This window comes from Lineus longissimus, chromosome 10 (genome assembly GCF_910592395.1).
Source record: "Lineus longissimus chromosome 10, tnLinLong1.2, whole genome shotgun sequence".
NCBI classification, from domain to species: domain Eukaryota; kingdom Metazoa; phylum Nemertea; class Pilidiophora; order Heteronemertea; family Lineidae; genus Lineus; species Lineus longissimus.
The window spans coordinates 2,895,017-2,919,880 of record NC_088317.1 but is presented as its reverse complement, the minus strand read 5'-3'; the positions used below and the strand labels follow the sequence as shown (position 1 = coordinate 2,919,880).

General features: G+C 40.9%; 4 protein-coding genes across 6 annotated transcripts; 1 reads left to right on the top strand and 3 right to left on the bottom strand.

The window, feature by feature from the left end:
* Positions 1-740: 740 nt before the first annotated feature.
* On the bottom strand, positions 741-6,681 carry LOC135494408 (zinc finger protein 658B-like). Of its 2 annotated transcripts, none has more exons than XM_064782342.1 (2): positions 6,545-6,681; positions 741-6,361 (listed from the first exon to the last, which is right to left on the bottom strand). In XM_064782342.1, exon 2 carries the CDS (start codon positions 6,323-6,325, stop codon positions 4,547-4,549), a length of 1,779 nt encoding a protein of 592 aa, XP_064638412.1. In that variant the 5' UTR covers positions 6,326-6,361; positions 6,545-6,681; the 3' UTR covers positions 741-4,546. The 2 variants fall into 2 exon arrangements, with proteins under 2 accessions (XP_064638412.1, XP_064638413.1); XM_064782343.1 differs by having other exon boundaries at positions 6,582-6,675.
* Positions 6,682-6,731: 50 nt separating this feature from the next.
* Positions 6,732-9,745, top strand: LOC135494421 (uncharacterized). Its single transcript, XM_064782371.1, has 2 exons — positions 6,732-6,892; positions 7,386-9,745. The coding sequence occupies exon 2, from the start codon at positions 7,409-7,411 to the stop codon at positions 8,360-8,362; it is 954 nt and encodes a 317-aa protein (XP_064638441.1). The 5' UTR covers positions 6,732-6,892; positions 7,386-7,408; the 3' UTR covers positions 8,363-9,745.
* Positions 9,746-10,859: 1,114 nt separating this feature from the next.
* On the bottom strand, positions 10,860-14,468 carry LOC135495034 (plasminogen-like). Its single transcript, XM_064783432.1, has 5 exons — positions 14,402-14,468; positions 13,472-14,080; positions 12,785-13,009; positions 11,664-11,933; positions 10,860-11,152 (listed from the first exon to the last, which is right to left on the bottom strand). The coding sequence occupies exons 1-5, from the start codon at positions 14,466-14,468 to the stop codon at positions 10,860-10,862; spliced, it is 1,464 nt and encodes a 487-aa protein (XP_064639502.1).
* A 1,140-nt stretch (positions 14,469-15,608) lies between these two features.
* LOC135494396 (alanine--tRNA ligase, cytoplasmic-like) lies at positions 15,609-23,699 on the bottom strand. 2 transcript variants are annotated; one of them, XM_064782326.1, is made up of 21 exons: positions 23,582-23,699; positions 23,111-23,221; positions 22,641-22,838; positions 22,191-22,379; positions 21,726-21,871; positions 21,365-21,556; positions 21,035-21,179; positions 20,622-20,767; positions 20,217-20,325; positions 19,936-19,974; positions 19,739-19,850; positions 19,462-19,595; positions 18,894-19,035; positions 18,534-18,694; positions 18,145-18,261; positions 17,927-18,064; positions 17,401-17,648; positions 17,105-17,213; positions 16,587-16,817; positions 16,308-16,379; positions 15,609-16,077 (listed from the first exon to the last, which is right to left on the bottom strand). In XM_064782326.1, exons 2-21 carry the CDS (start codon positions 23,195-23,197, stop codon positions 15,790-15,792), a joined length of 3,003 nt encoding a protein of 1,000 aa, XP_064638396.1. In that variant the 5' UTR covers positions 23,198-23,221; positions 23,582-23,699; the 3' UTR covers positions 15,609-15,789. The 2 variants fall into 2 exon arrangements, with proteins under 2 accessions (XP_064638396.1, XP_064638394.1); XM_064782324.1 differs by lacking the exon at positions 23,582-23,699 and having other exon boundaries at positions 23,111-23,492.
* Between the last annotated feature and the right edge of the window lie 1,165 nt (positions 23,700-24,864).

Here is a 24,864-nt window from a genome sequence, read left to right as displayed (position 1 = left end):
AGATCTTTTACTCTTCCAGCTGGTTATCTATCTACTGTTGACACTACAGTCATGTACAGGTGGCGGCGCATGGTGGCAGGCAGAGGTCAGCCTCTTGACTCTTCCAGCTGGTTACCGATCCCCAATTACGTCTGTGTCTCACAGAATGGAGCACAATGCACATTGGTCTCCACCACAACCACTCACTCCATCGCAACCTTGTATCCAGAACAATTATATATCCGTTCAATCATGCACTGACAGGTGTTCCGGCATATAATCTGTATAAAGTGTATACATGTATGAACTTGTTCACAATGTAGCAGCTAGGTGCACATCTGGTGCGCGTGAGGTTTGTCTTCTCCTATGCAACTCTGCAGTAAGTCAGACCACCTCCCCCTCTCGATATTTCAAACGTATTTTTGTATACGAGGTAGTATAGCAAAAACCTGATCTCGGGATGGGACAAGTGAAGCCGGCTGGTAACTACTAGTCAGATCTGGGACATTGTAGCAGCTACTGTCATCAGATTGGTTGTGACAGGGTCACAACAGGAGGACGAGTGAATCACTTTGGTGACCAGTATTCAGGCCTTGAGACCAAGGGGAAGTGGTTTTCACCAGGTCAATGGCAGTTAAGAGACAATTTCGGTTAATGATTTTGGCAGGTGGGTTGCCGCAATGCCACAGAATCTGGGAATCCCTGAATTCTTTCCATGCAAAGGAACAACCTTGTGCAGCAAAATATGAAAAAACACAAACTTTACATTAGTTTTTGGTTTTATTATACAAACACACAGGAAAACTGTGGCAATTTAAAATTTCAATTTCAAAAGCCCTACCCATTTGCTATTCATTTAAATTCTAGGTTTCATGATTGATATCTCTATTCATGATAGATACCCATACACCAAAATACTAAAAAAAAGATCTGTGAAGTTATGAAATATATTAGATTTAGAAAGAAAACGAAAGGATACACTTCAAGTACATCCACAAATGTTGATATCAAATCACCATTTCCAGTTCTAAAAGAGTAATGAAGAAATTTAAGTGCCCTGCAAACAAAAACCTTTTGGTAACTCAAGCAAACTCCAACAACTATCACATTCGACAAGATAAGACATATTCGTCTCTGCTACCAGCCATAACATGTAACCCAGCGATGACCGGTGACAAGCACTTTTTGTCTCTCATCGCAATGATAATTGTTGCAGGTTGCTGGGTTAAAATCTCTGGTTTGCGGGGCACTTTAGTTTGTCACGATGTAATGATGACAGGTCCTCTCGTGTTGTTGGGGTGGAGATGACATTAACAGATGGTGGATGTACTTGGGTCCATCTACATACAAACCATATTATTAGCACTTCTGGCATGCAATACACCGTGGAACCTCCCTTTTGCGAACACCTCTCTGTTTAAAGAGACGCCCTCCTTATGAGGGACACCGTATTTGGTCCAAAATTGGTTGTTTCCATTGAAATGTAATGGGTCATAAATAAGGACAGCATTTGTCAGTCCAAGGGTGTCCTTTATCACCAGAGAGGTTCTACCATACATCTGTATAACTGGAACATTTTATTGAGTTATTACTCTTATACAGGACATTCATGAATATTCAAAGCTGAATTCATTAGACATTTAGGACGGTCTTTCCTGAATTTAACCCTCTGGTTTGCAAGTTTGAAGGCACTTGACTAAAGAGTGCATAAAGCACGATTCCACAAAATATGAAAACCATTAAAAAATATGACAATTCCAATCTGCAGCAGCAAACATTATTAACAGATATCACTTACTGTATAAAAATATGATACCATATTATATTAGTTGATTATGAAAAATGGTTTTATAATAACTACCCTATTTGAAATCATTATCAAGGAGCTGATTTTACACTTTACAGCATTCAAGCTCAACATGGGAGGACAGATCTAGCTGCAGGACAAACCTGTTGCCAGGCATCCTAACCGAGGCAATTCAATAAATTTGGTAGTTTCACACTTACATTCTACATTTACGAACACTAGTTCTCACCAACTTATGCTTTAGTTTTGGACAAATTATTATATAACTAAATAAATCTATTCTGGCATTAGACAAATTTCAGGTTAGGCAAAGGAGTAGTTCATCCAGAGACTTAGAATAGCACTTTTGCAGCTGATACCAGGAAAACATCCATAAGTTGTCACTGATATTATTTCACCAAGCAACAAAACAAATATCTCCCAACATGAGACCTGTCTATAATGCCAGTCCATCTACTTTACACATTTATATTACAATATAATAGTATTTGACAAAACATAATAATCTATAGTAAACTATAAATACTCTGTTTTAATCTACAAAACTACTTATAATAGGCCTATGACAACTGTCAGGTTACGTAAAATCGGTCACCTTATGCTTAAATTTCCTGGAATGACTTGCATTGGGCTACCTCATGTAACCATATTTGTAGGTGAAGAAATCTTTGAATTTGACTGCGAAAGTCCTTCGACTAAACTGACCATGAAAAGCCCGCTTGCAATGTATTTTTGACATATAACCCCCCTGGGGCTATGTCTATGGCAAGCTTTCATAAAACATGTAAGAAGGAATCAATTATTCAATACAGCAGTATTGCTATTAAAAAGTTTTTACCAAAAAATACTGGTTTTATGGAAGCAATGACACACATATTATTCCCGACCTTTAGACTGGAACTGGAAGACACAGAAAACATTATTTGAGCCAAGTTTCCTGCTCAGTATTAAAATATAAAAAATATAACTTTCATTCGGACTTTGGAAGACTCTGAAACATGTACACTTGAGCCAACTGCAATTATATAATATATCTTTTAAACTCAACATCTCGGGACTGACAATTTGGAAACAAGATTATAATATAACCAAGCCATCAAGGCACTATTAACAATATTTTATCTATTCTTTGGTACTGTATAACTGTTATAAAACTCTATTCAGCAGCGGATAATATTGCAAAATTGTTCAGAAATATTTGAAAATCTCTCCAAATGGGCAACCCAAGGCACCACAGAACCAATACATCATAGTAGTCTACCCTTTTTCTTCATTCTACACATGTAGTCACTTTATCTCCAGTTTTATATTATAATATGATTTATACATTTGAACATTATTTACACGTTGTACATGTTCATGCATAGACATGAACAGTCAGGCAATGAAGGGTGAGTTATAGTCCCACATCTGGGAATATCGTTGTTTATTTCAAAGATGATATACAAATCCACCTTGTCAATTGATGTAAAGAGAGATTGTACATTTTTTGGTTCAACTACTAATACTGTATATATTTTCGCTGTCTCACCCAAATATCAAGCTGCACCATGACAAGTCGTGACTGGCATGGATGAAGCTCCCTAATAAGGCTAAAACTCGCCCTTCAGGTATCCTTGCCCGACTTATGAACCTCACCATATTATTCATCACCAGAACAAACCACAACTTTGAAATGATTCAAACCATGCATACTGCAACCTGGAGATCACTTTTAAAACTCTGTGACATAAAACAGCTAAAAGAAAAAGAAAAAACCTTCACTAATCTGTAGTATGATGCTCAACCTAGTTAACACAAAAATGATAGATCTGACCTTCAAAAGATCGCCATGATCAGTCCACAAAAACTTCTTCAGCTCATGGGCTGATCACCAAAAAAAGAAGATTTTCTGGAGAGACCAATATAATTTAGGACAATGTTGACGCAACATGGTATTGATAACTTAGAACTTGATTATTGAAGCACAAGGTTTCAAATCACACTCAACAGGGTAATCAGTAATAAAATTCAGATAAATTTACAGTAACAGGAATATAAAAATGAACATGCGATGAATCTATACTAAGTTAATCTGGTTAGATATAAAATTTACAAAAAATAATCAGCATACACAGAGACAAGAATGCTTGAACACCACTCCACGCTGTCACAATTTAGTTCCTCCCACTAAATTTCATATGGTGTAAAAGTCTATTTACGCAATGATACTGACCAAGTAGTGGGACATATAACTGTACAATGTACTTTCAAATGTGTTCCAATCATGCTTGTCTGTGCACTTGTTCATTACTGAACAATCCAATTCCAAGCTACCTGAGCTCAACCACTGACATGTACATGCACACCATTAGTACACTGTACATTAGGCAAATTTCAACACATACATGTATGCCTCTCCTGGTAGGGACTAGATGAATATATTTTTCTGACATAGGCCCTACAGCCACAATAGAGTAATAAATTTCCTCATCATTGGAAGATGATTATTTAACTCCAGTCAAAAAAATTGAGAAATTCAATCCTATAATATTTCAAATGCAGCCATTTTCCCCAAACTTAGAAAAAAATAGTTGTAGGCACTTTATGAAAACCTAGGACCAATTGGTTTTGATATGGATGCCTATATTTCTAAGGCAAAGACATGAAAGGTACAAATAGTATATATGACTGATAACACAAGAACTTGTTGAATAAATTCCAAGGAAATTGTAAATGATACAAATACCAATTTATATGTAAAATATGAGATTAAGTGATCTATGCAGTTTTAACAAGATTACGGTGCATTATTTTACAATGTAAGTCATAGTAACTCTGGAGAGAGAAATGCTTGCCACAATGCTCACATTCAATCTGGATCTCACCCTTGTTAACCACGTCAACCACCTCAGTTTTGACAGGAGTCAACTCAGCCTCACTCTTCACACTTGCATTCAATGTGAGTGGTTCTTGGTTATGAATCTTTGCATGCCTTTTTAACAGCCCAGCAAAAGAGAAGGATTTAGTACATTTTTTACATTTAAATTTGTTATCTTCAGCAGCCATGCCCGACGCTTTCTTGTTCTGTATTTTGATGCTTCCGTTGATGGGAGTTTTACTGTTGGTGCTTATCTGCAGCTTCTCGACTTGTACCGGGAGAGTCGGAGCACTCATGCTACCCGCAAAATGTGACTTCAAGTTTCCACGAGCCGGTTTTGGCAAACTGCGACCAATCTTTGCTTTCAGGTTCCCCGCAAAGTGTGACTTTAAATTCCTATTTGCCTGTGCCTTAAAGTTGCCATTCGTATCTGTGACCCTCTTGAAGTTCCCAGGAATACGTCCGCTTACGTTGCGAACATTACTCCTCGCATTTCCAACAATATGTGATTTCAATGTCCTCCCCGTATTTGCCTTCAGAATCCCGCTGATAAGTTCTTTCATTTCCTCACCAGAACTAGCCTGAACAGGTGTCAGAGCTTTCACATTCCGTTGTGACTTAGACTTGCGTTCACTGCGTACCTTTGTATTTCTACCAGTATGCGCTTCCAGGACTCCACCAGAATGTGCGTTCAAGATTCTACTGATATGTGTCATCAAGGACCCAGAGTGTGTCCTTGCATGAGCTCTTAAGTTCCCCTTACTATTCAGTCTTTCGCTGTAAACAGATTTATTCTCCTTCTTGTGCATAACCGTCTTATGTCGTTTCAGGCCAGCTACACTATTGAAGCTTTTACCACATTGCTTACATTCATAAGGTACCTTGCCTGAGTGAGTCTTGATTAGAACATGGATGGCTAGTTTCCGCTGATCTGAGAACTTCTTTTCGCACGTGTCACATTCAAATACTTTACCACCAGTGTGTGATTGTCTACGTCTCTTCAGGGTGACTGGTGTAGTATATACTACACCCTCTGGCTTAGAAGCTACTTCCTCATCTGGTTGGGCAACCATTTCCCCATCTGGGTGAGCAACCACTTCCCTATCGGGGTAAGTAACCATTTCCCCATCTGGGTAAGTAACCACTTCCCCTGAATGAATCAACATATGAGTTTGTAAGTGTTCTTGCTTATGGAATCGTTGAGGACACAGTTTACAGTTGTAATGTTGCGCTTTTTCACGTACATGCGCCGCCAGGTGTAAGTTCAGGGTACCAATATGAGCAAAGTGCTTGTTACACTGTCCACATATCAACGGAGTGCTCCGATTATGTATTGTCATATGCATATTCAATGATCGTTGACTGTAGAACATTTTCTCACATTGCGAGCACTGATATTTCGGCATGTTTGGATTGTAATCATTGGGAGATTGTAAATTCGCTTCATGCATCAGGTTAACAACTTTTTTCTTGCGGTGCGTTTTCAACCATGTCCTTTCGCCGTAATGGACATTCCTGATGTGTAATCTCATATTGTCTCTCCTAGCAAACCGTCGATCACATTGGTCACATTTATACGGTCTTTCTCCAGTGTGTACCAAGATGTGGCGTCTTAGATCACGACTAGCTGGAAATGCCTTTGGGCAAAATGCACATGCATGAAGTGCATCATTCGTCATGTTGAAATCTTTGAGACCTCTTTTGAGAAATGGAATCTGCAAAAAAACAAAAAGAAATACTACGGATTTGATTTTATGGACCGAGTGTTCAGTGTGTAAACGTGTACACCAGCTGCTGTGCATACACTTCCTGCCTGTCTGGACTTGGTCGCGTCGCCCAGTGAGCGGCCCCCAATTTTATCAGTCGTTTTCACCGTATTATAACCCAACAATACCAACCTTTTTGCACAGACAACTAAATATGAAACATGGAAACCTTATCGAGTCATTAGAGCAGCACTAAATTGAGGAAATCGGATATATTTTATAATTTTATAGGCCACCAAAATTTTGGGATTTCCGCAACAAGCGAGTCACAGTACAGTGACCTGGATAACAAGTTTACTCGTTCCATGTGACACGATCTCCAAACAGCCAATGAATTCACAGAAAATCTAGTCGTTCGTAACTCGAGTAGAGTCGATCGAATTTATTTTGGTACTTGTGTACTAGTGTGTATCACAAGATCAGGAAATGTGAAAGCTGTAAAAACTCCAAATTCCACACCTTATTTTCTGGTAATAACAGGTAATTGTCCTTAAAACCATATCGTCCTTTATACATCAATATAGTATGCCTAACTCTAAATTATTTTATGTCACCAAATGCCATTAGATTACCCTGATCTTGCTCGTTGAAACCTGTTGTGACTTGCCTGTTTCTATTATTACATTTTTTTGTACAGGGTGAGGGTGTGGTGCACCAAAAATTGTGTTAACTGGGTTATCGGGTACCCATTTTCCCAAGCACCAAATTTTGGTTATTCAATTACCCCTAACCAGGATGGCAGGAAGACTGTTTGACGGCCAGACATTCCCAGGGCATGAGATGAGGAGAGTCGAGAGAGCTCAGAGACAGGGGGCAGTGCTAGTAGCGTAGTAAAAATGTTCCAGCAATTGCCCAGGAGAAAATATGTATGAGCGTTGACCTGCCTGTCTTCAGTAATATATTCAGCCACTCTTTCTCAAAACTGCCCCAGATGAACACAATGGCACATTTACCATTTCATTTCAAATTTCAGATTTCTGTTTTATAGACCACAATATGCATCAGCAAAGTTCACCCTATCCACATCAGCAGTGGGTAGCTCAACCCCAGCCTGGCTACCAACAGACACAGCAGCCTTATGGGTACCCACAGGTACCAGTCCAGCAGCAACCAGCCCCAGTAGCACAACCACCTCAAGGTCAAGTTGTTGGAGCCAATAGGCCTGGGTTTGATCATGACTCGCAACGACGTTGTGGTATCCTGCAGATTCTCATTGGATGCATCTTAGTAGTTGTTGCAATAGTCATGATATTGATTCGTGCTGCCCCATATAAGCTGGGTTTTGGACTGTGGACTGCTCCATTTTTCCTGATTGCCGGAGGTTTGGGAGTTCATTCTGCTAAGACGAAGAACACGTGCCCAATCGTTGGGTGCATGGTTATGTCAATCTTTGCTATCATTGCTTCAATAGTTGTGTTCTCTTGTGGAGCTGGTGGCCTGGGCCAGGACAATATGTTCAACGACGAATGCCACAAGGACCCCTCAGATTGGAGGTATGATCCATGGTCAATGTGTCTTTACTTTGATCGCCCAGATAGTCAGGCACAGTTGAATGCAAGAATCGCCATGAATGCGATTAACATCTTTGTCGGAGTCGCTGGGTTCTTTGTGGCACTTATACAAAGTGTATTTTGCTGCAAGGGAACTTGTTGTGGTGGAAGAAAACAGCAGCAGCAGGTTGTTGTCTATCAGCAAACACCGCAAGTGGTTGTTCCCCATGGCCAGGTACCCTATCTTCCACAGCAGCCTATAGCGTACCCTCCGCAACAGCAACCGTATGGTGTAGGTCCACAGGGCCAACAGCAACCATATGGTCAAGGTATGCAGGGGCAGCAGTATGGCATGCAACCTGCCCCTCCCGCTGTAAACCCTGAGTTTGCTGTTCAGCAAGCACAGCCTTCAGCGCCGCCATCTTATGATGAAGTAGCTAGGGTTCCACCTAAACAATAAAATGTGGAGCATTAAAGGCCTACGCTGTTGGTTTGAAAATTAGAAAATTGAACCTTGAATTTCAAAGTGTTTTCAATTGTGTAAATACATGTATGAACTGAAATTAATGTCATTGTATAGACTGATATACTGCCAAGTTTCAGCAACTTTGCTTGCATGTTAACTCTGCTACAGTTTTAATGATGTATATTTCTGTTTAATTATTGATGTGAATTTCAAGAAAATTGATAATACGAGGCCTTAATAGAGGTATCACCATGATGCAGTTCAGTGTACTATAATACAGTAGTCAAAATTTCTGAAACGTTTCAGGGGAAAATTGGATTCATTTTAGTTATTTGAAACAGGGAGTTCATTGAATCTCAAAAAAGTCCATGACATTAAAAGCTTCAATACACACTATAACATTTTCGATTTACCCGGTACTGTATAATATAAATGTCTTTTTTATATTAATGTCTGTTTTCATGTACATTAAAGTGCAATCTCTATGCAAGTCATCATCTGCTTTGAGCTTGGCAATATCAAATACACATGTAAACTAAAGAGGTTTTACTTTTCATGCAGTTTATTGCTGTCAACCCAAACAATGTGCTTGTATTCAATACTTATGCTGTTTATGGCTTAAATCTTTTTCCTGACCTCCTGGTTCTGTTCTAGTGTGGTTGTGATATTTAGAGCTGTGTGATGTGGAAGGCAGTTTGATGTAATTTTCACTCGTCTTTCACCACAAACAAATAATGTTGGTGTAAATAATTCATATGTAGGTGCTGAGATTTCTAGAATATATTTACACATGTATAGGCCTGAGGGGTTCACAGTCAATTCTCAACCAAAATGGATCAACTGGGGTGAACATCCTGCCAACAGAATTGTCTGCAGATGGACTTGTCCCTGTATCAACTTTTATCTTATACTACATGATTATATCTTGATGTTTAAGCGCTCACTGAAGCTACTATATTCCTGTTCTATGTACATTTATATTTAGATGTTATCATATGAGCAGAGCCATAGAACCGGTATCAACCATAGGGCATATTGGAACTGTTCAGGCAATTAATTTGGAGTTGACGGCTCCTGACATTTTTTCAGTATTAATGTCCCTAGCAAGAAAACTTTAGCCCTGATTTTCTCAGGATGTAGCAATGTATGGTTGATAACTTTTTCTAAGTGTATTGAAGATGTCTTCCCATGTGTAAGAAACCTGTTACTTGATGTGGACTGCTCTTGAATATTTTGTCTCTTGCATTGTGTAGTTGATTACTGTAACTAGCAACAAGTCTAGATTAGAGAATCTGTACTAGAATGAGTGTGGTTCTCCGGATTGCCAGAAGTTGGAACAAGATTAGTTAATAATAAACATCATGTTAATAAATAAAAGTGTGTTATTGCCGTTTTATACATATTGATTGGAATGGTAAACCAATGATCCTAATATTCATGTGGTTGAGTTGTTGTCCATGCCCTATAGTTTTGATTACCTGTGGAATGATTGTGACTTTGTCCTGGCCCTATAGCCTATTTGAGGGACTGCCTGTCCCTGTGGAGTGGCATGTGACCTTATCCTACCGCAAAAGATTAATTGACTACCTTTCCTGTGATGTGATTGTCGTCGCCCGATTGTGTTTATGACTGCCAGTCCCTGTCTGGCATGATTTTCACTTGGTCCTAGCCCTATAGTTTATTTGGCGACGTGTCTCTGTGGAATGATTGTGACTTTGTCCTCGCCCAATGCCTGTCCCTGTGGAGTGGTTGTGACCTTATCCTACCGCAAAAGATTAATTGACTACCTTTCCTGTGATGTGATTGTCGTCGCCCTATTGTGTTTATGACTGCCAGTCCCTGTCTGGCATGATTTTCACTTGGTCCTAGCCCTATAGTTTATTTGGCGACATGTCTCTGTGGAATGACTGTGACTTTGTCCTCGCCCAATTGTGTTTGTGACTGCCTGTCCCTGTGGAGTGGTTGTGACCTTATCCTACCGCAAAAGTTTAATTGACTACCTTTCCTGTGATATGATTGTGACTTTGTCTTCGCCGTATTGTGTTTGTGACTCCCAGTCCCTGTCTGGCATGATTTTCACTTGGTCCTACCCTATAGTTTATTTGACTACATGCCCTGTGGAACGATGTGACTTTGTGAGTAATTAGTAAGTAGGGAAGGTATGACAAAGAAGAGCCGACGATATACATTTTTATTCAGCTGGAATGCATAAACAAAGAAGACAAATTGATGGTCGAGATATCTACAATTTAAAACTTCCGCAGCTCCCTTTCAAAATTTTCAGTGCGCGGCGACCAAGTATCCGTCTTTCGCTTTGAGGTCATTGTGACATGCTTCAATATAATGACATGGCATAATGATGAATGTGGAGAACCATGTGCCACCCCCCCCCCCCCCCCCCCACACACACACAAAGTACCACAAGGTCGTGCGACTATATATATATATAATGTTATTCACTGACTTATTTTGTGATTTACAAGATAGTAGTTTAGTTCTTGGTTTTCTTGGTTTTCTTGATGTAGTGATGAGGAATGAGCATATCTTCCATTCCCATTGACTTTGGCCAGCGTGGTGCCGCCAGAAAACCTTCGCAAGACGTCTCGAAGAGTTGACACTCAGATTTCGGAGGTTTCGACGCGAAGGGAGTGGTATAGCAGAAGGACTTGCAATTATTATCATTGTCGCATTCCTTTTTGCAGTCTCTGAATGACACATTTGTGCCTCGTGCGTAGCTTCTTTTGCCGCATATTTGATTCTTGAGTTTGTAACCTCTCGTTCTACCTGTGAACAAAATAAATGAACGAGAACCATAAATACGCTCGGACTCCGCTCGGCTGTACATGGTAGAGGGAATAGTCCGGGGGATTAGGCTTGTCGATCCTCCCTCTACCGTTCCCTGAGAAATCAACAGAGCAGGGCCTGGTTGTTCAAAGCAAATTTTGTCACTATAAACGTTGGTGTTAACTTAACATAGCGTTATCTCCACTTTAGCCCTTAGAGTTAACGTCAAGTTAAGTTAACGCCAGCGTTAGTGACAAAACTTGTTTTGAACAACCGAGCCCTGGACTATATGTTACATATAAATTTCACACTGGTCAATAATTTCGTCAACATTACTTTGTCGAGGCGCAACTGTAAGAGCTGCACGTCGCTAACGTACTCAAAAGGACAGGAAAACCGGCCGAAAGAATCGTGTACGAAACGGCGTCTAGCGACAAGTTGGCTGGCTCCTGGCCGAAAAATATCTGTCTGGAGAGTGCCTGGTGTTGCATGGAGATTGAGCGTAACTTACCCGACCTCGCGCCGACACACAGAGGGATATCACACAAATCTTTTTTTTTCTTTGGATCTGTGGTGTAGCACCATGGCCCTTTCCTTGAGGACGGATTCCGACAGTAGTTGGAAGCAGCTGTTTTGTTTTTCGGACTGGATTTCACCTCGTGTGGGGAATTGGACGCCCACATCTGGCATGTGTAGTTTCTTCTTGTCTTGTTCAATGTTCCACTGTATTCTGTACCTTTTCGTGTTGACTTGCAATCACCTTGCTTTGATTCCGGAATCACTGGTGTGGGAAATTTTTATTTTACAGTTACAGTTTTTATCACGTCACATCTTTACATGTCATTATGTTTTTGAGTATTCTAGAGATCCAGAATCATGCAAAGCCATACCCTAATGCATTTTCTTCTTTTGAAAAATCCGCCAGCAGTCAAGGAGTATTATCTTCATAAATGTGGGTCAAAAAAAGTACTCGGTATTCGAAAGTGTACTCGTTCATTTGTCGTTGGCAAGTCTGTGCCATCATAAAGGAATAAACATGATGGTCTCACTAAAGATATTGTGTATTTTTACTTTTTCTCAGCTTCGAAGAATCACCATTAAAAAGTCGTTGTAGCCTGACAACAAAATATAAAAATAACGATTGTTGATCTCTTTAATTGGGAAATCATGCATACCCCTAAAATTTTCTGTGGTATCCTTGTAATCATCGCCTTTGTCGTCCTTTGTGACATCACTTTCCATCAAGGGTGGTTTTTCGCCTTAAAAGATGGTCCAGTATATATTGAACTTAATTCAAGTACATACATGCCGCCAGAAACCAACAATGTTTCCGTCGAACCGCCAGTGGATAAAGCCATATTGGAACAATTAGCCAAATCGATACATTTTTTATCTGAGGGTCAAGTAGGACATGAGATAGGTTTTAAATGACCCATGAGCGTCATTGCCATCAACGCCCCTCAAACGAGCGATTTTAGTCGCTGTGACCAACGACGAAGCCATGGCAACATGACGAATGCCCGCTACCAGCTACGTCAATGATGTGCAAGGTATTCATGCCACTGCCACATACCATGCCGATCTACCGTCATTGACATTCACTGCCGGTAAGTCGGCATGGCCTATACATACCCCCAACATCGACACTTGGTTTTTTAACGCCATCTTTCTTCTTCGTGTGGACTTTCTCCTTCGAGATTTTGGAAGGTTTATAGCTGCCTTCGTGTCCTGTGCCTTTATAAGAAAGTCTTCCTCGATTTGAACCTATCTTAAAACCCTTAACTGCCGTTGAAACTTTCTTTTTTACGCTGGCTTTCGTTGAGATTTTATCTGGAATGATGGTAGTTCCCTTTATACCTGAATGCAGAAGAAGACAGTGAAGTAAAGGTAGTCAGATCAACATAAAAAATCATAGCTGCGACAACGGAACTACGTTCAAATGAGTGAACGAACGAAAGGTCCTTCTCATAAAAGAGGTACGCATCCTGTAGGTCCGTCTAGCGCGGCATCTCCCAAAACACTCAGACTGCAGTCCATTCGTCACCCCACAGTATTCTTATCAATATCATGGGTGATGAACGAGGCCGACCCACTACGCCTGGAGTGTAGGCCCCTCATCGGCATCTCGAACCCTCAATGTGACCGCGCGTTTCAAAAGTGAGAACTCCATCGAATAGGCCTCCCACTAAAGTTCAGAATGCCTATAACGGAGGCTGCCGTATATTTAACAGCTTCTTCTTGTTTTCATTCGATAGAATGAACACTGGGGTCGGTCCTTTCGTTCTCCAAGGAGCCAAGGAGAATGAACCCCCAACTTACCAGATGGAGCATTTTTGTCTTCAGGAGCACCAGTATGAGACGGAACCTTTTTGTCACCAGTACCAGACGGAACTTCTTTGTCCTCAGTACGCGTTGGAACCATTTTTTCATCAACATTTGGCCAATTGGGAACCGTTTTGTCTTCACCTTCAAATGGAACCTTTTTTTCATCAGCACTAACAGACGGAACGTCGTTCTTCTCAGTCCGTATATTTTCATCAACATCGGCCAAATCTGGAAACTTTTGTTCATCTATATCAAATGGCACCTTTTTGTCATCAATACTGGGAATCTTTATCATATCACCCGTAAGAGATGCAGTAAGTGACACTTTTTCTTCAGGGTCACAAAAAGGAACATCACAGTAATCATATGTTTTCTTTGGATCTGCAGTGAAACACCACGGTTCTTTGCCACCATCAGGATTCCTGCAGTGATTTAAAGCCGCGCTATCGTCCTCGGAGTCTGGAATGAGCTCATGCGTGTGCGGGGAGTTGGATGCCCATGCCTGGCATGTAAACCCTCCTCGGGTTTTACTCAAAGTGCCTCTGTATTCTATGCCACTGGGCGAGTCTTTGCATTCTTTATTCACACGAGTCTCTGAAACGGCTGAAACTAAGAAAGCATTTTACATTATGCGTCACGGAGTTGGCAGTCGTTTGCCATGCTGATTGTGACAGTGATTGGGACGGAGTCTGTGACGCTGTAGCCTGCACTGCCAGCGCGGTGTTCTGCGGGTTTCTGGGAGAGCTCTGTTGATTACCGTTGGTCTATATATAATACATGTATTCCGTATGAAGTGACTGATTGACTGACTGATTTTTTGGGTACAACCACGGAGGTAGCCTACAGTATTAAAACGTTTTTTCCTTGCTTGCAATTGCATCATTCAGATCCAACTTTGTTCACAAAAACCTTTGGTTAGCCTACCTGAATCCCCTCGCCGAGCCATCACACACGTCAGCGCAACGAGGATGGTCAGAACGAACGTCCTCATGATGAGTATTAAATGATGAGTATGAAATTATCAGGCATGTCAAGTGTTTGGAGCCCCTCACTCGTCGTTCGTCGCCGCCTCGTAACGTTTTTTTAAAGACCTGCGTCAGGGTTCCGTCAGTGACGTCACATGAACGGCCCGCGGCAGTGTAGAACAGTGCTGTGACGGTGAACTGCGACGTTACGTCATTCAATGAGCTCCACCCACATCGCGCGGGAGTTCGGGGGCCTAAATGTTACATGTTTTCAGGGGAGACCTTGTTAGCGGTGAACGTAGATATACCGGTACTGTAGATCAAGACCACAATTCGCCTCTTTCCTGATCAGCGCCCTTGTATTAGTGGTATTAGTGGTGCATTGTTGCCGGCGTGTGGGGTGGGGTGGGGGGGGGGGGGGGGATAAGATGTTTCATACATCACGTCAGTCGTGACGTCAAAATCTACAGAGAGGCTTATGTACACCTTGTGTCCATGTATTCATATTGGAAGAAAGACCATAGCCTGCGTTGTAGGACAAATATTCATATCGAAGAAAGACCATAAACTCTTGTCTGACTATGTAAGAGAAAAATATATCCACACAGAGAAAGACCATCATACTTATGACCAGTAGGCCTACTGTCCTTACAACATATAAATGTATTCATACAGGAGAAAGACATAGTCACAACCTGGGGTGACGTTTGGGGTATTAATGAATGTATTCATACTGGGGAAAGACCATAGTTGTTAACAGCAATGGCCCTGCAAGACAAATGATTCATATTGGAGAAATACCATATTCTGACCAGTAATGACTTTGTGTCGAGTAGATGTATTCATACAGGAGAAAGACCATTTACTTACGACAAGCAGTGTCCTTGTAAGACATAATGTAGTCGGACAGAAGAAAGACCATATACCTGTTTTAAGGACATATTCAGACAGGAGAAAGATGATGTCATTGCCAGGCACAAGATGTATTCACACAGGAGAAAAACCACTTGTAAACACTGATGAAGGCAATGATGTCGAACAAGCTGGACGGATGTTGCAGCCCGCACTGCAGAGAGCGCTGGAGCAGCAAGAGAGGTATTGACACATACAGGTCAGGACCACAAATTTCAAGAATATATGAGTAAAAAGATCACACAGATTTAATTTCAAACATATTTATTTACATCAACAAACTCTTTGTGCGTTCCGCATATCATGGTGAGCAACATCAAGTTAATGCTGTACTGGTAATTTTCGCTGTTTTATTTTGTTACATGACTCATTTGGTAGTCCTTAAATAGAGATGCGTCCATTAAGGGAGGTTCCACTGTAGTTCCTCATAGGCGGTCATCTAGTCTTCCTTTCCAATAAAGAGAAGTGTCCTATCCCTTTATCTAGCACAGACTGAAGGCCCCCAACGTCACTAGAAACAGCATTAAACAGTTGGCCTGTTTTTTTGCCTTTCACTTTCGTAATCCTGAAGTCTTTGAGCTCTGAACATGAATGTTCCAACCAAGTTCTGGATTCGTTGTTATTGTCATTGGGGATATACGCTATCACTTTTAGCTGTGTCCGAACACATGATGTCAACAGGATCGGTTTTTCCACTTTCATCTTCGACAAGACTTGCGAGACCTGCAAAGAAATACAAAACCAATGAAAAAAGTAAAATCTAAGCTGGTAGTCCTGTTCAATTGGAATAGAGGTAAGTGAATAATAGATGAGGGCATTGTAGTTTCAATATCCAACTCTCTTGAACTCGCTGCCAACTTTTAATTCAACCTTTCTCTTTATCACGCATGGGTTGGTGAGTTTGTGCCAGGAACTTTCAAATGAGTTGGCAGTTTGCCAATGATTCAACTTACCATTGGAATGTCATCCAGGGGAAACTCTCGGACGATCACATCATTAGTGGTTTCTACGAAGCTCTGAATTGTCTGTAAGAAGGTAATGAATTATTACTACTTCGAGATGATGACAATAGAAGGCCCTCCCAATGACATCTGTTGTTAATATGAAGTGTCTAATGAGGGCTGTTCAGAGAGCTACTCACCAAGTAAACCCAATAACTCCAAAGTACAAAAATATCCTAACTGACCAAAAAAATTGTCAAGCAAAGTCGCCAAGTCACACAACCAACTAACCTTTCTGATATGTTCCTTGACCTGCTGATTGGTATGTGTTCGAACCCTCTGCCTGACTAGGTCCACCTCAGTCCAGAGATGGTCTTTCTCCAGCTTGGGTAAAACACAGGTAGAGAAGATGGTGTCTATTCCTTTGAGTTGATCGGCCCAGGAATCGGGATTTGAGCCACTCTGAATATCATGTTGGAGATCTTCAAACAATCGTTGCAGGTCATCAGCACTCTCTAAAGCCTAGAAGAAGAGGTCAATTTTTTATGATTATTTCATAACAACTTTCCTAGTTTGCTATGAAAATCTGCAATCGAGGGTATAGACTTACTTGCGAGGCAGTTGCTCTACCAATTACATGTACACTCAATATACAGAGTGAAAGTGGATTCAATCCAAAATCTGTTGACGAAGCATGCTTTCATCTTCAGTATTTACTTCACTGCAGCATTTCATGGATGCCAATTCTTGTCTGTGACTCATACCCTTTTAAGGGTCTGCAACCCATTTCAAATGAAAAAATCACCCACCTCAATAGCAGTCTTTCCTGTGACTGCAACGACCCTCTTGGTACCCTGAGCTATGCTAAGCAACTTGGTGATCACGAGGGACACAATATCTCCGGTGTTGTGCACATGACTGAAAGAGTCAGAAACAACTATTTCAGTGACAAGGCACAGAGAAGAGTTCCAGACCTGTGTATGCCAACTTACTTGATTCAAAGCAGTATAATTCTTGTTTGCCAGAGGAAGTTAATAATGAATTTCCCTAAACTCCATACTGCTGTGTATAACCGTGTATGAACAAGACTCAAATGACTACGTACGTTCCTCCACATAGTTCAACAGAACAATCAATCGCCTCAGAGCCTGGCTCCAATAACTTTGAAACATCAGCACCAATGGATATGACATTAACATCCTGAGGATACACTTCATCTTGTAGCGTGCAGAGACCCGGCAGGCCCATGGCAACATCAAGCGGCAAGGTTTCCCGATGTGTTGAATATTCGCCCCTTATTAGCTCGTCAACTGTCTCTTGAATCTGTGCTATTTTAGCTCTGTCCACTGTCTCCTGAAGTGCAAAAGAACTAACTTCATTGATATAGGCCTACATGACATCTCATTTCACAGAAATGGACGGCCACATTTTAAAAAACAACACTTTGCCTTAGTGGGATTCTAACATAGCTTGTTTTTGAGGGGTTTAAAACAAATAAGTTGCGAGCTGAGCACCTACAAGGACATTATTAGCTATGTGAAAGAATATTAAGAGATTTACAATAGCTTGTGAGCAGTGAATGCAAAAGATGATGAAGAAGAATTTTAGGCAAGACTGCCCACCATACTCACCAGACAGTTGAAGTCAAAGGACAGCCTATCAGATGTAACTACTGAGCCTTTCTGATGCACGTTCTTGAAGACCTGACGCAGCGCATGGTTCACCATGTGTGTAGCAGTGTGGTTGCACATACAGCCAACGCGATGATCCTGAAGGACAAAATCACTACCTGGCATTGAAATGTAATGGTAATTTTGGAGGACTTTCTCAAAACTGACAGAATACTGACCTCATCAATGTGAAGTTGAACACGATCCCCAACAGAAATGCCACCTCCATCTGAAACACCAGTGTGGAGGATATATTTTTGATATTGCTGGACATCTCGAACTATGAAGGTAAAGTCCTGGAAAAGATTAATAAACACATTTTAAAGCTTACCGGTACATAAAACAGAATTTTCCCATTGTCTCCGACGTAGATTAAAATGACTTGCCGTCAAATTCTGATCACAAATATGTAGGGTTTATTGGTTGGTGACAAATATTATTTTAGTTACAAGCAAAAAAATGATAGATCGCATGAAAATAATCTATCAGTGCCCAAAAGAATGGGCTAAAAGAAAACCACAATGACACAGGTACATGTAGGCCTACTCCGCGAAGACATTTTCCATACCTGACTTTTCAAATTCCCCTTGTCTGCAACCTGTCCTCCAGCCTCGGCATAGAAGTTTGTTCTGTCTAATATAACGCCACATTCCATGCCATCGTCTACAGAGTCCACTAACTTCCCATCGGACAACAAGGCAAGCACTGAGGATTCGATAACTGGAAAGTCTGGAATATGAGCACAACGTTTTTAAAAGCAGCAACTTTTTTCAATTTTGTGGAACGTGTGTTTTTTACTGACGGCAGCTTTTTATATGCAACATTATGCTGAACATTGTATGTCTGGAAGCTTTGACCATAACTGTCACTATTGATAGTCACGACAGAAGAACTCAGGTAAGTCAACTCAAATGATTTGTATACCTACTGTATGTTCCATTCTCACAGCTGTATTCATATTTTGAGAAGTCATTAGTTGGTGGGGCACCTTTTTCAATCAGAGACTTTAGCAAGTGCTGGTCAAGTCTCAGGCCAAGGTTTCTTTGGTCAACTTGTAGTTTTGATTGTTCCTGAAGAATAGACGACTATCATTAGAATAACAAAATAGGAAGATATTATCAATTGCACAAACAGCCAACTGCTCAAGGGACAAAGACAGCAGCAAGGATGCAAGGACGACAGCCACACATTCTCAGGTCAGCGTCATCACAAACCAGGCAGTAGCCCTCTCCTCAATTTTGGGCATGACCTCTTGGTTCCCTGTTTCACTGGGTTTTACAGAGACCTCAGGTTTTGAGAATGTCATGTGCAGTCTGTTTTCTTTGTCCACATTGACAATATGAAGATCTGGCAGACTGGAGCCAAATATCAACTAAGTTTACAGACATGGAGAACTTTATACAAAGGTATCAAAAAAGACTGTAGTAGAGAGATAAAATCCATAAATCCTAGCATGTACATGTACCAACTCTAGCCTACTAATATATTTGTCTCACCTTTAGACTGTCCAACTTTTTCTCCAAGCCTTTCATATCCAAGTTAATACCTTTCTCAACTGCCAACTCCCGGATGAGATCAAGGGACAAACTGTGGCCATATGAACCATCATGCAACTGCCAGATCTGGTCAGCTGCAAGAAAAACTAATATGTGAATAGTTTTGAATGAAGATTGACCAAACATATGGCTTTTTTGCATATGCAAAGTTACATCCATCCAAATTTTCAAATACATTTACGAATTTCGTAGGCCTTTAAAGAGTGCAAAACTTTACCTGTCATATTTTTGACTATATTCATCTTGACGAGAGCTTTTTCCATGACCTTCCTTCCAGACTCCATCTGCGACAAATACTTTTCTTCTGTGGTGTTCATAACTTCGATAATCTGAAAAAGCACAACCATAAAACATCTCATTCGAAAATTTCATGGATAAATTCTGATGATTCTGCCCAGCAAATAGTCAACATACCATTCTTTGTTTCTCCTTTAGCTCTGGGAATGCCTCCCCCTGAAAATCAAAAATTAAAAATTATAGAATTTTTCACCTTGCTTAGGTTAATTAAACTAAATAACATTTCTATATCAACAAATCGTCAATTCATGTCTGAATAATATCTACCATGCCTTTTGTTGTTGAATGCTCGACTGTAAATGAGCACAAGTGTTTTTTTCAGAATGATAACAATTTAGTATGAAACAGCACATATCCAAAAGAAGAATCCTTTAAAAATTTATCATAACACAACTCACCAAAATATCAACAATGACTGGCACTAATTCAGCCAGCATACCCCTCGGTGCTCTCAGAAGAGTGTGAGCCTGTTTCAGATTACGATGCAATATCTGATGAAGTTTGTTCCTGGGGAAGGAAACAAATCAAGTAAATTTAAGTTAGGGATGAAATTAAACACACGTCAAGCACCCTGGAACAAGCGATTTAAATCACATGCAACAATAATGGCTCATCTGCAGTGGTCATCGCACACACCTGTGACAAGAGCTACCGGTTTTATCGCCAGACGAGAGATCTTCTCTACAAACTTTTCAAAGGCTAAACACTTCTAAGATCTTAAAGTAAACTTTATCCGTGATCTAATGGCCAGGAAAGAGGCCCACCGATCAGCCCAAGTCTTCCCAAAACAGGAGATAACTTACTCTAACTTGGCTCGACCTGGCATAAGCCCATCAGCAATAGCCACAGCAGCCATCCGACTATGATCAGCAATTATCCTGTAGGCAGTGTCCAGGCCTTTAGTATCGCTGGCACCGTACTGGCCCTCGTATGGTGGTGTTTTGCACATCTGAAGAAGAGAATTAGTCTTCATACAACATGCACTTCTAACTGCACAGCAGCACATCATTAGAAAATGACAACTCTTGATTAGAACTTGGTTCTGACAAGGCCCCTTGCACCACTCAAACACAAGAAAAGCTGACATGAGACTTTCACAGCATACCAATTGGTTTATGATGTCATTGAAGTAAGCAGAGTACTGACCATGTGTCTGCCATCCAAAATGGTACTGATGACGTTATGTCATCTGTTGCCCATCTGTAGTCGTACTTACTTTTTGTATCTGATGGAATATTGGTTGAAATAGATCTGTATCATAGTTCGAGGTCTTTCCCTGAAGCACAGCTGTTATCCTCTCCAAGCCCATTCCTGTGTCTACATGTTTACAAGGCAGACACAATAACGACTGGTCAGATTGTCTGCAAAACATAATACATGTACATCTTAGGACACATTTGAATGTCAATTTTGCGTATTACTGTCATGATCTTATGCTAAAATCATTTGTCACAAACAAAAATGTGCCCAACCAACTTATTTGGAAGAATGGCAGCTTATTCCAAATCCTGTCTTCCATTTTGTTTAAAACGCTAGCAACACATACCGATCAAACTGCATAAAGACCAAGTTCCATAGCTCAATGACATCGGGTGATCCAGCGTTAACCAGGCTGGTGGCATCTCTGTCTCCAATGTGATCATAGTGAATCTCAGAACATGGCCCACATGGTCCAGTGTGGCCCATCATCCAGAAGTTATCCTTCATGCCGGAGGGAATGACACGACTGGCCGGAATTCTGTAAGTAAGATATGACAGATTGATAGACTGTATTCTTCCATTAGAGTGCTGCACTTGACGAGGTTAGAGACATGATTTCCCATTCACAAGAACCAACTAGAAATTATGGGAATCTCCTCAGAGTGGGAGTCAGGATGGTGCGCAACCTCTGCACTGATTCTACTTACCCTAATTTCAACCAGGCTTCTTTACATTCCATGTCGGGTTGGAGACCCAATTTCTTATCACCTCCAAAATACGTTATATACAGCCTTTCGTTTGGCAAGTTGTAGACTTCTGTCAGTAGTTTCCAAGCCATTTCACATGCTTCATCCTTGAAGAGAAGCATCACTTTAAACAGAGGTCACATCTCACATTTCTGAATATGTACTAAACCCATAGCTGATAAGTCTATATTATGAATATCTGCAATTGTCAAAAAAAAGTGAGAAGGCTATCTTTCTCCCTCAGTATTATGTCAGACACCAAGCACTATTATGAGTCAGAGTTCCTTTAACATTCCGGACCACAGTATGTTAGAGGATCTACAATTTTAAAACCAGTGTCAACACTGCTTACTAACCCGTCAAATTTCAAAGCTTTCATGCTAATTCTGTAGCATCATCAGCAAAGGTCAGCCAACGTAAGTTTACCTTGAAATAGTCTGAAAAAGACCAGCTGCCAAGCATTTCGAAGAAAGTATGATGATATCCATCCATGCCAACATCGCACAGGTCATTGTGTTTCCCACCCAGTCGCACGCACTTCTGACTGTTGACAACTCTCTTGTACTTGGCCATCTCACTGCTGGGGTCTACGGTGCCAAGAAAGATCGGCTTGAACTGAAGAGGAATATTGTGAAATGCATGGGCATTTTTTTCTCACAGCACTGGCTGTAAGCGCCAAGCCATGTCGCGGTGTTCAGACAAGAGAGATTATCCTTTTTCCAAGACTTAGTGAAGGTATCAGAACTGAATCAATATTACAAGACAGAACAGGGAACAGGCAGTAACCTCACCGACTCCAAGCAAACACTACGAGTTGTCACACCTCTGCATTTGCACGCAGAAGAACACCAAGAATCAACAGAAATCCTTTCTCACCTGATTCATTCCCGCATTTACAAAATATGTTCCCTCTCCTTTCTTCGGTATCACAGAAGATGAAGGAACAAACACATGGTCATACTCATCCTTGAAGAAATCTATAAACATCTGCCGAATCTTCTTTGAGGTGAGATGACGTCCATCACTTGGAGATACAGTATACAGACGTCTTCCTTGAAGCAAACAGCCAGGAACCTAAGAATAAATAGCAGAAAATCTCCACATGTGGCCCTGTCTTAGTTGATGGAGGCAAACAGTATTGCATAAGCTTCCCTTAAGGACAGCTGGAAACATGCAACCATCGTGAAATCAAAATTTCATGATGACAAGTTTATTTTTACCGATTTTATGCAAGCCAAGGGCAGCAGTAATTGCAAGAAGGTTGCTGATGGATAACTCTCAGGACCAGTGAAGACGTCTATCGCCATTGTGACGATAGGAGGCTATGATACATGCTGTTTTTTTACCTCTTTCTGCTGTATATTTTGAAGCAGTGACCAAGTCAATGACTCTTGGTGGACTCTCCTCCCAAGATATTTTAACGATTGCAACATTTCTATCTTATCTATGTCAGCAACCTGTGAAAGAAGAAAGATAACTACAAGTCGCAGAAGAATCCAGTTGAGACACCATGGACCATTATTTCCATTGCGTAAATACATCTTGCTGAATATAAATTTAATTTAGGCTAGGGCCTATACTGCTAGGCCTTTAGACTTAGTAGTAGGTAGGGTCATACAAAATATCTTTATTTTTACTGATTTCTACAATCTGGCAGGGTGACTGACAGTTCAAAATTTTTATTCTTGCAACTTGTTCAAGTTGTTGATATGTCTATCCTTGGAGGAATTATACTTCCTCCAAGGTCTATCAAATCAATTCCAATATTCTCAATTTCTACAACTGCCCAAGTAAACTGAAACAGACCAAAAACATACATAATCACATCGATGATAGCTTTTTCGGGTCTAACTTGGGACCAACATTGATTTAATTTTGTCAGAGCTAGAGCTATCAGCGGTGTTAGTCAGCGTCGAACATGCCGAATGAAACTCTCCTCAATAAACTCACTACAACGTGTACAAAATGTGCGACGAAGTAAACAGCGTCAATATTTTCCACATTTGCCGGGACTACTAGTTATTCTCCTCACTAAGAGGTGGCAGCATAGACCATTGACCTGCAACGCACCTGCTACGTAAGTGGGGTTAACACCATGGATGTAATGCCGAGAGAATTTGTACTGTATATAAAGGTCTTATTTGGTAGTATATTATATTAATAAGATAAACCACAGATTAAACCAGGTTCATGCTTGCTTTGACTTGATGAATGACGGATCTGAGGGAGCTGGTTCAGGGGTACCAGCTGTAAATCGTCCCCCGCCCTAAAAACGGGCGATGTTTTTAATTTTTCGTAATTGCCTAGTTCCATTTTCTTAGCTCGATCAGATGGCAGCACCAGAGAAGATGAGTGTCGTACGGACATATCAGCTGGGAGGACGTACCGGCGTGTCCTTCAGAAATGACTTCTGTCAATGAGACACTTAATTTATGTACATTTGCATCTCATCAAGCGAGGGGGGGGGTCAACGCTGCTGGGGTCTTGATCATAAAAATCGGAGAGATTTTTATGTGTCAGATTGACCACCTCATGTCTGTAAGTCACACACTCGCCGCAGACAATCACAACCCTGGAGGAGACACTACAAATTGTATTTTGCTTCATCATTATATGACCCGCGGAGACTGACCCACAGATTACCAGCTCAAAGTTGCCAGAGAGTGTACCAAGTCTAATTCCTGGATGTGCCATGCCCCTTCAATATGCGTACTCTGTCTGATCTAGATGTGTACTCTCCCAGCGTAGTGCACCATGTTTCTATAGGGTGGACCTTGTCTCCACCCTTAGGAAAAATGTGTCTCATTTTTACATGGTGAATACCTGATCATTTTCATAAAGGGATTGCATGAAATCAGAACACCAGACCTGAAGAGACAGCAGATACTGCAACAATCATACCATAACACGCTGTCATTCCACAACCAGACCTGATAATACAGCATATGCTGTCACAACCAGACCTAGACAGGAGATGCTGGCACAACCAGACATGATGAGATTGCAGATGCTGCAACAACCAGACCTAATGAGATTGCAGATACTGTCACAACCAGACCTGGCGAGATAACAAATGCGGTTACACCCATCCTGAGATCAG